General features: G+C 50.3%; 1 protein-coding gene across 1 annotated transcript in view; it reads left to right on the top strand.

Annotated features, from left to right (window-relative positions):
- CIT (citron rho-interacting serine/threonine kinase) overlaps nucleotides 1-13,389 on the top strand; it is a 164,514-nt gene that overhangs the window by 148,059 nt on the left and 3,066 nt on the right. Inside the window, 11 exon segments of the mRNA XM_082417032.1 lie at nucleotides 8-211; nucleotides 1,470-1,550; nucleotides 1,647-1,782; nucleotides 3,295-3,434; nucleotides 3,819-3,911; nucleotides 5,442-5,550; nucleotides 5,648-5,776; nucleotides 6,280-6,360; nucleotides 7,989-8,067; nucleotides 8,200-8,379; nucleotides 12,939-13,239. Coding sequence (XP_082273158.1) covers nucleotides 8-211; nucleotides 1,470-1,550; nucleotides 1,647-1,782; nucleotides 3,295-3,434; nucleotides 3,819-3,911; nucleotides 5,442-5,550; nucleotides 5,648-5,776; nucleotides 6,280-6,360; nucleotides 7,989-8,067; nucleotides 8,200-8,379; nucleotides 12,939-13,239 — 1,533 coding nt within the window.

The raw sequence follows: 13,389 nt of genomic DNA, 5'->3' as shown, positions 1-13,389 counted from the left end.
GGTGGGCCAACTCGACCCTGTGGCTCTGTGGAATCTCCTAGATGTCCCCTACGTGCTGAAGATGGAATCTCACCCGCACACCACCTGCTGGCCCGGGAGAACCCTCTACTTGCTGGCTCCCAGCTTTCCCGACAAGCAGCGCTGGGTCACCGCCTTAGAGTCAGTTGTCGCAGGTGGGAGAGTGTCTAGGGAAAAGGCAGAAGCCGATGCTGTGAGTATGCACACGGGCGCCGGAGCTTGTCTCTGTAAAGCGGGCAGACTTGGTGGGAGTCCCGTCGGCTGCCGTGTTTCCCCTTGGCCTCCCTCTCTGAGGGGTGATGGCTTGAGGCTGTCACGACCGGGATTCTGTGCCGACAGAGATCCAGCTTCGAGGCGGCTTGGCCGGCATCGCGGGTCCCCCTCCAACCCCCAGAGCCTCCTAGAATGGGGGAGTCGACCCCCTTAGCCAGCTCTCAGGGCGCACCACATCTCGGTTCTGGCAGCACAGGGCAAATGTACTTACAAGGAAATCCTCTCTCTCGTTTACCCCGTAAGCGTTTATGTGGTTTGAAGGCTTGCGTTACGAGCACGCTGGCCGTGAAGCGGCACGAAAGGCTGCCGACAGCCGTGTCTCCTTCAGGAAGGCTTTTCATAACCTGCTCAATTGCTTTTATGTGATTTGCTCTTCCGAAGGCAGGTCTGAAATCCTACTTCTCCTGAAGACGTTAGAGATGTGGGTGGGCCTTGATTGGCATCACTCCTCCTGGAACATTCCAGGATACAAACAGCGCTCATCACTCACTGGTGTTTGCTCCACCAAAGACCCAACAGCTCTTTTCAAACACTTAGCTCCTAATAAACACTTTAAGTGTAAGCAATCGGAAAATCCTTAACCACGAGTCTCCTGCTCGTGGGGTAAACCTGTTCTGATGACCCATCTCCTTGTCCCACGTGTGAGTCTTTTACTGAACGCCCCATCCATGTGTGTACAATAGGGCCCTGACTGTACCTCCTACGAGCTTCTGCCCGCATGGGTTCAGGTAAAGAGACTCAGAAGCGGGTTGGTTTGCTGCTGACACTGGGCTGTGCACTTGTGCCACCACCTGGAGGGGCAGGAGCGTCCATGTGGCTTATTAAGCCTTGGCAGGGACGTCCTTCAGCTTCGGCGTGTTTCGTGTCACAGACTCTCTGCGTCTCCTGCACTCATTTAGTTCTGCCTCCGAACTGAGTTACAACTCTGACACTAATTAACAGCCACCCCAGAGATACCGATAACATTCACGTCCTGCCTTCTGAGCTCAGATCAAAATACGCGGCAAGCCACGAGTAGATGTGTGCTTCTGAGCGTCTTCACGAGGAACCTGCCCTCCTTCCTGGCATGAAACTTTTCTCCGTTCTTGCTTTTGTCTGTCTGGACGGTGCGGTCATGAACAGTTCAGCTCACCGTGTCCTCTTTTTTCTCTCTCTCTTTTTCTTTCTCATGTGAAAAGAAATTGCTTGGAAACTCGCTGCTGAAACTGGAAGGCGATGACCGGCTCGACATGAACTGCACGCTGCCCTTCAGCGACCAGGTGACCATGTTTTCTGGGGTGCCGTCGGCTGTGTCGGGGCTGGTTATGGGGACGTGACCCCCCTCACGCTCTGCCTGGGGACTTGCACCCCGGCAGGTGGTGCTGGTGGGCACCGAGGAAGGGCTGTACGCGCTGAATGTCTTGAAGAACTCCCTCACCCACGTCCCAGGGATCGGAGCAGTCTTCCAGATTTACATCATCAAGGACCTGGAGAAGCTCCTCATGATCGCAGGTGGGAGGCCGAGGACACGGCGCTTTTCCTTCACTTGTGAGGGAGAGGATTGGTCATGTGCTTGTCGGACGCAGAGACAGGCCCTCCCGGGGGCAGGCTGGAGCAGAGCGGCTCTTCCCTCTGCGTCCTGTAGGCGCCGCGCCCCCGCGCTCTGCTCGCACGCGGCCCCCTCTCAGCGCCGGCCCGCCCCGCTGCCCGCCTCCCATTCCTCCCTGGTCTCAGACACCCTTCATCTGCGGGCACTACTCATTAGCAGTTTGCCACATGTCCCCCGCCCTTCTCTCTCTCTGTCTCTCTCACACACACACTCTCTCTTTTCTCTCTCACTTATTTTGAACCACCTGAGAGTCAGTGGCAGCTGTGACTCTGGATCCTTCAGCCAGTCACCTGAGAACAAGGCCATTCTCTCACGTACCCACGGCAGGAAGGGTTTTTTCCCCCTCTTTATCAGTGGTACTATATATATGTGTGGTGTGTGTGTATGTGTGTGTGGTGTGTGTGTGTGTGTATATATATATATATTTTTTTTTTCTTTAAGGGGAAGACAATAATGCGTTGGCTCCATGTTCAAAACATCCACAGTCAGGCCTCATTCAGGCCTGGCCGGCTGGATCCAGGGGCCGGATCCTGACGCAATATGGTCAGGAACTGGCTTTCTTTGGTCTCTCAGCTCTTTTCCTCTGCTGGCTTGTTTTGTTGGTTTCTTTTTTTTGCTTGCTTTCCTTCCTTTCCTTTCTTTCCTCCCTTCCTTCTTGACATTATTCTTGGGAGCAGTTTTAGGTTCACAGCAAAACTGAGCAGCAGGTAGGGAGAATTCCCCTATACCTCTGCCCCGCACGCGCAGGCCGCCGCCTCCGTCAGCGTCCCCCGCCAGCGTGCACCTACACCGACACGTCGTTGTCACCCCAGGTCCACAGTTTACATTCGGGCTCACTCTTACACATTCTGTGGGTCTGGACAAATGGGTAACAATGTATCCGCCATTATAGCATCCTATAGAATAGTTTCACTTTTTAATTCAGGGAATTTAATCGTTGCTACTCCCATTTTCTCTTGTACTGCCCATAGTTGGCTTTTACCTGTGGCTCCAGTAATGTCCTTTATTTTTTTCCTGGCTTGTGATCCAGTCCAGGACCACGCACTGCACTCACTCAGGTCTCCCTCGTCTCCTTGAACGTGGAACCACCCTCAGCCTTCCTGTGGTCCCTCGTGACACATACTGGATTAGTCCACGTCTACTGTTTTGTTGTCCCCTCCCCATTCTTTGACTTTGCTGGGGAGCACGTTTGAATATTCCGTTCACGTTCTCCAATTTTGTGTCTGCAGAATTTTTTGTTTTCCTCCCAGAATCTTGACCAAGAGGCCAGATATTTTCCTTTTAGATCTAAAACTTGGACCTAAACTGTGTTTATGGGAATTTGTGGAAAGCAGTGCCTCCGCATGGCCTCGCGTGGCTTTTATTCAAGAGAGAACGAGAACCGCCATTGTGTCTCTGCTGTCCCGTCCCCTCAGGAGAAGAGCGGGCCCTGTGTCTCGTGGACGTGAAGAAAGTGAAACAGTCCCTCGCACAGTCTCACCTTCCCGCCCAGCCGGACATCTCACCCAACATCTTTGAAGCCGTCAAGGGCTGCCACTTGTTTGCTGCCGGCAAGGTAAGCGCCCCTGCGGGCTTCAGCCGGCAAGTGCTCTTGAAATTGTCACGGCTCCTCTGCCCACAGGGCTGATTGATTTGACCTTGAAAATCGTGTGTCCTCAAACTGGGTTAAATTTCTGTTGCTTTTCGACACAACTGTCGGTTGCACTGTTGGCATCTAGTGGGCAGGGCCCAGGGTTTCTCCTAAACATCCTACAGTGCCCAGAATGGCCCCTCACCACAGAGAATGACCCCGGTCCAAAGTGTCCATAGTGCCAGGCTTGAGAGACCCTGCTCTCAACTGAGGTTCCTTTCCTAGTTTTGCCACGGAGCCAGTGCACACACTGGTGACGCTCTTTTTCTTTCTTTCTCCGTCCCCCCTCCCCCCTCAACTGCTTTTCAGATTGAGAGCGGGCTCTGCATCTGTGCGGCCATGCCCAACAAAGTTGTCATTCTCCGCTACAACGAAAACCTCAGCAAGTACTGCATTCGGAAAGTAAGTCCCAGGCCTGGCCGCGCCTGCTCTCGCAGCGAGCAGGTGGGGAAGGTGCTGTCTCGGGGAGTAGTGTGTGCCTGGGCCCTTCGGCCTGGGTGGCCTCCTTAGAGAGAGTGGGAGGCTGTCTTGCTCCCTGGAGAAAGCTCCAGAGCGGCCCGTCCTTACACTTTTCCCTCTCGCTGTCCTCCCCCACGTGTGTGAGCTGCCTCTCTGGCCAGCCCAGTGAATTCAGCCTTTTGTGAAGGAAGAAGGGAAGGTGGCCGATGGAGGCGACATCTCTTTTGAACCAGTAGAAGAAAGGAAGATCTCTCTCAGGAGCTAGAAGCCCCTGGTGGCACCTACCAGACTCCTTCTCAGATCGTAAAAGTTTCTATTAATGACCTTTAGAAAAACCAGTGCTAGCTGTGTTTTGATACCCAGTTCGGGAGCTGGTTCTCCTCGGAGCACAGTGGGTTGTGATGTTGCCTGCGGTATAGACAGCTATCCGTGAGATCACTGCATTTGCCTTGCTTCTGGAGAAGGCTGTCTCTTGTCCCTAGCCTAGGAATGTTCCACCCATCATAAGCCTGATATATTTCAGGTGCTTTCGTGATTAGTCTCAAAAGTAAAAGGAGGGATGAATATATAAGGGTTGTTACCTGTTAGAGAAGCTGTTTCATCTGGGGCAGGCTCTTGTTTAGTTTGCATTTTTATTGAGCACCTACTGGTACCAGAGACTGAGCTGGCTGTTTCACACACTTTTCACAACAGTTGTGAGAAGCAGGGGTGATGATCCCTAATTTTCAGGTAAGGTGACTGAGGCTGGCCAAGAGCCTAGGTTACAAAATTGAGACCAAAACTGAAGTTTGACTTTCCCTAACGTTTCACTGTGTTATACTAGTTTCCTCATACTTAGTAGGTGACCAATAAATATTTAGTGGTGAGGATAATGCTGATTAGAGTTTGAACTGTTAACTTCAGGAAAGCTCCCAGAAATCACTGCTTCTTTATAATTCCTGGCCATCATTTGGAATAAGCATGCCTAGGTTTTTGAAGCCATTAGGATTGACCTGAAAACAAGTGGAAGTAATTAGGAAGCAGATAATTCAGATAGATGAGATAATTCAGTAATGATAACAATGATATAGGTGATACACGTTCAGAATAGAAACCTAGAAGCTTGGAAAAGGAAGGAAACTAGAACCACTCCCTCTAACCACCACTGTTGGTGTATTCCTCCAGGCTCTTTCTTCTGATTAGAATGTCGTAGTTTTAAAGCTCTCTCTTTGAATGCTACCTTTTCATTGAAATGGTGTTTCTGACCCTTTTTTTGGCTGCAACTTGACCTTCTTAGTCTCAGGTTGCATAGAACCCAGAGGTAGCAAAAGGCTGGTGGGTCCTTGTGAGGGACGTGAAGAGACTGAGTGCGCTTGGTGTGAAAACAATAGGAACACGTCGCGCGGCAGTGCCTGCACGGCTTGGTTAGATGCCCGAGGAGAGCAGGGGCCACCCCGAGTCTGCGCTCACATCCTCCTCTCTGCCCCGTCTCAGGAGATCGAGACCTCGGAGCCCTGCAGCTGTGTCCACTTCACCAACTACAGTATCCTCATCGGAACCAATAAATTCTACGAAATTGACATGAAGCAGTACACGCTGGAGGGTAGGGCCCGGTGCGCCCCCTGCCCGGAGCTCCGGCTCCGCTGCCACCTCAGGCTCCTTCTGGGTCCTGAGGCTCCGCCTCTTGCCTGCCTTTACAGAATTCCTGGATAAGAACGACCATTCCTTGGCGCCTGCCGTGTTTGCCTCCTCTTCCCACAGTTTCCCTGTGTCCATCATGCAGGTGAACGGCGCGGGGCAGCGGGAGGAGTTCCTGCTCTGCTTCCATGGTAAGTGCGGCAGCCGCCCGCTGCTGATGGGGGCGCTCACGGCACCACAGCCCCGGGCAGGGTCCTCGGGGCCGGGCGTGGCCGGTGTGCCTGGGGCAGAGCTGGTCCTGCACCGCCAGGGCCCCCGGGGTGCCCCAGCCCCACCCGCGGGCTCCAGCCAGCTCCCAAGAGCGGCCTGCTCTGTCCTTCTCTGCTCCTCACTCCTTTCTCTCCCTCTCCTCTCCCTTTCCTTCTTCTTTTCCCCCCAAATCTCTGGGTCTGTTTCTCCCCCTTCCTCACTCCCTGACTCTTCTCCTTCCGTCTCCCCCTTCTTTTCCTATCTCCTCTCTTTCACTCGAACGCTTTCTTTAATAAATCCCCGAGAGATGTGGCTCAGCAGAGCTCCTGAGGTTTTTCACAATCCAAGCCCCCTGGGCTGGATTCCTTACTCTTCCATCAAAGCGTGTGTCGCTGATACCGCTGTCTCTGGCCGTGCTCATGCCCCGGGCTCTGCCTCCTTGCAGAGTTTGGGGTGTTCGTGGATTCTTACGGAAGACGCAGCCGCACAGATGATCTCAAGTGGAGTCGCTTACCTTTGGCCTTCGGTAGGTGAGGCGAGGTGTGGGGCTCTTTTCTGCCAGTAGTTGGTGTCCCGGGAAGAAACCGCAGGTGGAATTCCTTTAGGCTTAAGCAGCGTGCTTGGGGCTCCCTTAGACGCCAGGCGCCAGGTGAAGCATCACCGCGTAAGTGTCCAGGGCAGAGATCCCGAGGCCTGACGCAGAACCACATAAGCCAAACCCGCCGGCCTCTCATGACAGAAAGGGGAGACCACTCCCTGTGAGTTCATTTAAATCACGTCAAAGACTGCACAGCATCCCACAGCACCGCTGAACACCTGTCAATTTAGCCAATTCTAATTAGGCCCATTCTTTTTGTAAGTGTGAACAATGCTGTGATGAACAATTTACACTAAAATTTGCACAATTGTTAAATATCCCCAGCTCAGAAATTCTAAAAGTGGAGCTACTGGGTCAAAGGGTGGACACACACACACACACACACACACACACACACACACACACAAACATACATATGTGACTGTGTGAATGTTCTGAAATACCCTTCAAGGCTATTTTGTTTATCTGTTGCTTCATGACAAGTTCCAAAACCGAGTGACTTAAAACAACTACTTATCATTGCCTGAGCCTCTGTGGCTTGACTGGACAGTTTTGCTTCATGCGGTGTCAGCAGGGGCACCGGGACACCTAGAAAGTCAGAAATGGCTTCACAAAGTGGCTGGCAATTGGAGCTGGCCGTCAGGTGGGAGCTTAGCAGGGGCCGGTGGCTGGAGGCCTCATTCCTCTCCACGTGGGCTTCTCCTAAGAGTGCAAAAGTGGGGGCTGGCAGGCCTTCTCGCTTCCACCACATTTTGCTGGTTCAGCCCGATGTCAGGCAAGGAGAGTCCACGAGGGCCTGAGTACTAGGAGGCACGACTAATGCCAAAGTAACAGTTCACCGCAAGGAGTAATAGTGATAATCTTCTTTTTCCCTTTAAGACCAAAAACAGCTCTCATTATATCCTAGAGTTTGAGTGACACTGTGATATAGAAATATAGTACTCAGACCAGAAATATTTAATCATCTATGAACCTAGTCTTTTTTAATCAAATTGTTTAGGAAAATGTATTCAATTAAACAGTTTAAAAAGGTCTACAGTGAAGTCTCACCCACATCACTTGTCTCCCTCCCCCCTCCCCCTCCCCCTCCCCGAAAGGAAAACACTTTTCTGAGTTTCTTATCCTTCCAGTGCTTTATGCAAATAACGGGCACATTAAAAAATATATTCTCATCCCCCTCCCTTTTTAAAAAATCAGTGTGGTAGCACACTTTACACAGTATTCTGAACCCTGCTTTACACACTAAGTACAACTACACCTTGGGTTTTTTCCACATCAGTGCATAGAGAGCTGCTTTATGCATTTTTACGCCTGTGCCGAATTCCAGAGATGTGCCATGATTTATGTAACTGATCCCCACCATGTAGCCTTGAGTCGGTTCCCATCTTCTGCTCTAACAGCATGGCAGGGGGTAAACTTGAACATGCCTCATTACGTAGGCATGTGGGTGCATGTGTAGGGTAAATTCCTTCAGGGATTGCATGGCAGCCGGGTTTTGATCTTCTGTCTCTTAACCCTCCCTTGCCCCACGCTCTTGCTCGGTGGTGGCCACGCAGCCTACAGAGAACCTTATCTGTTTGTGACCCACTTCAACTCACTCGAAGTAATCGAGATCCAGGCCCGCTCCTCTCTGGGGTAAGCACTGCCCTCCGGGCTTTGAAAAGCTCAGCGGTTGGGTCTGGGTGTCGGGGCTGGGCGGTGCTCCCTCTCATCCCACCTAGCAGTGGAGGTGACCGGCCATGCAGACTCTCTCCTGGAACTCCACAGGACCCCTGCCCGAGCGTACCTGGAAATCCCGAACCCACGCTACCTGGGCCCTGCAATTTCCTCGGGAGCGATTTACCTGGCGTCCTCGTATCAGGATAAATTAAGGGTCATCTGCTGCAAAGGAAACCTCGTCAAGGAGACCGGCACTGACCACCACCGGGGCCCGTCCACCTCCCGCAGGTAACGCACCTCTCTTCCTCCTCATCACAGGGGGCAAAGTGCTTTCCTGCAAAGCAGAAGGATATCTTGCCAAACTGGCTGAAAGTTTCCCAGTCTTCAAAGCTCAAGCCACTCACTGAGTCCTTTATAAGCATCAGGAAAATTTTTACTGCCCCCCTTTGTAAAAGAAGAAATGAGGCCTTGAATATGGGCTGTACTTTATTTACTCACTCTTGCTTGGAATGTCTTGTAAATTTTTTCTTGTTGAAAACTGAACATTTCAAATAATACAACGTGGCAGCTCTGAAAATCAGCTCCCCCTTCCCCTCCCTGGGTGTGTTGTTGTCACTGTTTGTTTAGTGACTCTTGTACTAATTCTGTAGTCTGTGTCCTTTGTTATGTGCAGCCATTGAAGTTTCTGCTTGATTAGGGTAGTGGTCAGCTGAATGACTAGAAAGAGATTTCCTTAAATGCACTGAACCCACCCTTTGCTGAGCGACTGTGTGTGTTTGTGCTTTGGGGCACACCTTCAGCACTCGGAGTCAGCTGTGGCTGACAGACTGAGGCCTTCGTAGGTTTTTCCTGGGTATGTGACAAGCTTACCTGTGTGTGTGTGTGTGGGTGGCCTTACAGATCCCCAGGAATATGCAGGACTTCCTTTTGAGTGTTGTAGCTAGCCTCTTGTTTTCCCCAACTGGTCTTACTGCCTCAGGCATTTGCCAGGTTAAACAGTAGCCATTGATTTTTTTTTTTTTTTTGGTGAACGTCTAGAGATAGGGCATTTCTCTAGAGGAAGACCTGAATCAGGTCAATTAGAAACAAGCCCTGAGGATGGTCTTTTTCCAGGGAGGAGCCAGATAGGTCAGATAGTGGCAGTTTTCTGAGGCTGGGGCTTTTGGGAAGCTCCAGTCCTAATGTACTCCCTCCAGGGGTTACCAGGGTGCTGGTTTTCACAGCTGGTTACAAGGCTGTTGGTTTCAAAACTACTGCAGATCTGGGGAGACGGGGGTGGTGAATATTGCACATTTTCTTGCATAAACACTCTTTGAATTGTTGCAAGACTTTGGTTAATTTCCAGAGTTCCAAAAAGGTTGATTTTGACAATTTTGCCAGTGTTGTTGTTGTTTCTATGGAGAAACAGGTTTTCGGGAGTCCTTACTCTGCCATTCTGGAAGTGCTCTTCCCCTTCTTCTCAATACAGGCGATAGCATCCTGTGCACACTCTTCTGTGTCTTAGAGATTGCTCCATGTCAGTATCCAAAGTATTTCTTCATTCTTTTTTTTTTTTAAACAACACCTGCATAGCATTCGTTCACATGACTATACCTTATTTAACTGCTCCTTTATCAGTGGATGTTTGGGTTGTTTCCAGTCTGTTGCTGTAGTAAATGACTTTGTACATTCATTTTGCATGCTTAGGAATCTATCTGGAGGATGAATTCCTAGAAAAGGAATTGATGGGCATTGGTGATTTTGATAGATGTTGGTGAGTTTTCCTCCCTAGAGGCTGTACCCTTTAGTTATCCCACCAGCAGTGTGTGGAAGTGGGACTGGCTTTGTCTTGACACCCAGGGCTCGGAGCCAGATTCGGTTCGATGTGTAGGTCTGAGATGTGTAATTTTAAGATCCTGGTCCACAAAGGAGATAAGCTTATTTAACCCAGGGGAATATTATTTAATTGACCTAGGGTTTTAATTTTGTGGACTGGTTTACAAACCCCACATGTCCACCCTATAAATAGTTTTGTGGACCCCCTACCATGTGCCAGACACAATGTCTGGGGCTACAAGATGGTTTTTATTCTCAAGGGACTCAGTTTGGTAAAGGAACCACCTCTAATGTTATGAAATGCTGCTTAGATCTTAGAAAAGAGAGTTGTCAATTTAATGTTCTGAGACTATGTCCTAACGAATAGTGTCTGTTTCTTTTGTTGAAATGTAAGTGTTGATCAGAAATGTTTGGTCAGTGTGATTTTAGTCCCAGGAACTTGCTGGAAAACCAGAAGTGCTGAATAACCAGCTGCTTCTCACTTTTTGGCTTGATCCTGCCTCAGGAGTGACTGCTCAAAGGGCTGTAGTCCTCTCCTGACAATGTCTAGATTTTATTTAGTTTCCAAGTCAGTCATGCCAAGAACCAGCCCAAGTACTGTAATTAGATTTTTTTCTTTTCTCCACTGCCTCACTAGTTAGATGGCCAGGCACCTTCCTTTTGAGATGATATGGTGTCTCTGTAAGGAGTTAACTTATTCTGTCTTGGAAAATGGTTCTAGTTCCTGTGAACAAGGGGCAGAAATAATGCTGTTGTTTTCCTGCTGATGCCAGGCATGTCTGGAAAACCAGCAGTTTCCTTTAGTTGTCTCTTGGCTTATAAAACCGCAACTTTTTGTTGCTGTCTGCTTTGGGCAGGTCCAGAATGTAGAAGGCCAGCTTGGGAGAATGTGATTCGCTGCAGGCTGCACTGCCCCGGTCTGTTTAGCAGAGCAGGAAATGTAACTCTTTGCAAGAAACAAACATAAAATTGATGTGGTAGAGCATTGGTTATTAAGGGATTTGGAGATGGAAAATGGCCCGCTCTGCCCAGAATGACGAGAGTTTTCCTTTATCCCGTCAACCTAAGCTGACTTCTCGAATGGCCTTCCTTGAGTCACTTTTCTTCCTCTGGGCAGTGAGCTTGCTTTACGATGGGCCCCTGACATGCTTTATAATTTCTCTTCCATTACAAATCGGCTTAACATGATACTCTTACTTGAAATTTCTTTTTTTGTCTTCTGTATCACAAAGCCACATGACAAGAGATGAAGATAGCTCAGATTTCGACCTCTTGAAATCAAGGTTTATCTCAAATTTTACTGCTGCACACACAAGAAAGTTCTGGCTTTCTGAGCGTGGGTTGTTGGAATTTCCACATTTTGAGCTGCATAGGGAAGCAAGAGAATGAAATTATTTATAATGGACTGACCATTTAAGACAGTTATTTCTGCTCTGTCCACCAATCTATTTTACTGTAGAGAAGGAACTGGCAAACTTTTCCTGTAAAGGTCCAGATAGTAAATATTTTCACATTTGCTGGCCATACGGCCCCTGTCTCATTTGCTCAACTTTCTTGTTGGACCACAAAAACCGGATGGGCATGGCCATGCTCCAGTAAAACTTAATAAAAGCAGGCATCTGTCTGGATTTGGCCCTCCAACTTGCTCTAGAGCCTCCCCTCCCCACTGGGTGTCTTCGCTGCTCAGCTGCTTTCCGTTACAGGCACTGACGAGACAGAGTCCTTACAGTTAGACCGATGATTAAAAAAGCAACAAGTTTGGTCCCTTCCAAAGGGGAAGGATTTAAATATCAAGGATTAAAAGAGGCCTTTGGGAAAACCACTGGCACCGTCAGATATCTAAGAAACGACTTCACGATTTTGCTGCAAAAATTACAACACTGCTGGTGAAGGATGTCACCCAGCATGTTAGCATACAATTTTGTTGAGATGATAATTAGAGCAGAATAGATCAGTGTGTGATTCATACTTGGTTCATTCTTAGCATGTAACTGCAATTGTAATTTAGATTTTAAAAATATCTAGGTTAAAATATATTTTCCTGATTTCTACTTTTACTTTTCCAAGATAAAGCCCCAATCAATCAAAAATGTCTTCAAGTAACATTCTCTATGAAATGGTGCTCCCATTTTAAGTAGTCTGCCTTTTCCCCACACTAATTATGCTCAGATAACAAGGGCCTGAGTACCTTGGCTGCTCATCAGGGGTGGGAAGGAACTGACACTGAAGGCTGTGTGTCAGTCCTGTCTGTCTGTGTTGCTGGATCTTGCTTCTTCACAGAGGTGGTTAGGGCCGTGTCTGGTGAGATCTTCATCTGACATATCCAGGGCTGGGTGGAGGGTTAGATTGGTCATACAAATTGTTCAAACATTTTCTGAGCCAGCTCTACTGTTTTCGTCTGCCCTCCTTAGTCTCCTAATTATATCAGGCCTGATCCCTACACCTCTGGCATCGGATGCCCCAAAGACTCTTGGAAAGCCGCTTGGAAGGAGAGGTGACCCAACAAAGGCCCAGGAGTGGGGCAGCTTTGGCAGCTTGACAGCGATGAGTACAGGCTTAACCCCTCAAGGAAGACTTCTTTCTGTGCCCTCTAGGCTCTGGAAAATACTAGGTCAGCGGGGCAGAGTATGGGGTTTACGACGTCACACTGACCTGCACTGGAATCGCAGCCTCTCTGTGTCTCCAGCTTCTCGTCTGTACGACGAGGGTCGCGGCTGTTCCTGCTTGCAGAGCTGCTGTTAGGGTGATCTGATGAGTTAAGGCGCCTGAAGAGCTTAGCACAGGGCCCGATACGCTGTGGGCGCTCAGCAGAAAGCCTGTGTCGAGACCAGGAAGCCTGATTCCCCTCTGTTCTCACCGCTGCCTTCTTTCCCTGGCCTCACTGTCGAGATAAGCGGCTCGAAGAATTCCCGGTGGGGCCTTTTTCTAATAACGCATTGTGAGACGGGGGCACGGGTGGCTCAGAGGAGGAGGAAGCTGCCCCGGCGGGTTGTGACGGCTCAGCTCCCCACCTTCCTCTCCCGTTGCCGCAGCCCCAACAAGCGAGGCCCGCCGACGTACAACGAGCACATCACCAAGCGCGTGGCCTCCAGCCCGGCGCCTCCTGAGGGCCCCAGCCACCCGCGAGAGCCCGGCACGCCGCACCGCTACCGCGAGGGGCGGACCGAGCTGCGCAGGGACAAGTCTCCAGGCCGCCCCCTGGAGCGGGAGAAGTCCCCCGGCCGCATGCTCAGCACGCGCAGGGAGCGCTCCCCCGGGAGGCTGTTTGAGGACGGCAGCAGGGGCCGGCTGCCCGTGGGAGCCGTGAGGACGCCGCTGTCCCAGGTCAACAAGGTGAGTGAGGCGCCCTCCTCGTCCCCGAGGGGCCACTGTTCTAGGGAAGGGGCGCCACTACCGTACTTCGGAGTCTGCGGGACTTAAGTTTAGGAAGAGAACGCCTTAAGAAGGGGCTTCCTGCTGCGCAAATGGATAACGTGTGCACCT

Source organism: Balaenoptera physalus (genome assembly GCF_965194825.1).
Source record: "Balaenoptera physalus genome assembly, chromosome: 12".
NCBI lineage: Eukaryota > Metazoa > Chordata > Mammalia > Artiodactyla > Balaenopteridae > Balaenoptera > Balaenoptera physalus.
Note: the sequence above shows the minus strand (reverse complement) of the source record. Positions and strands in the feature narration are given on the sequence as shown.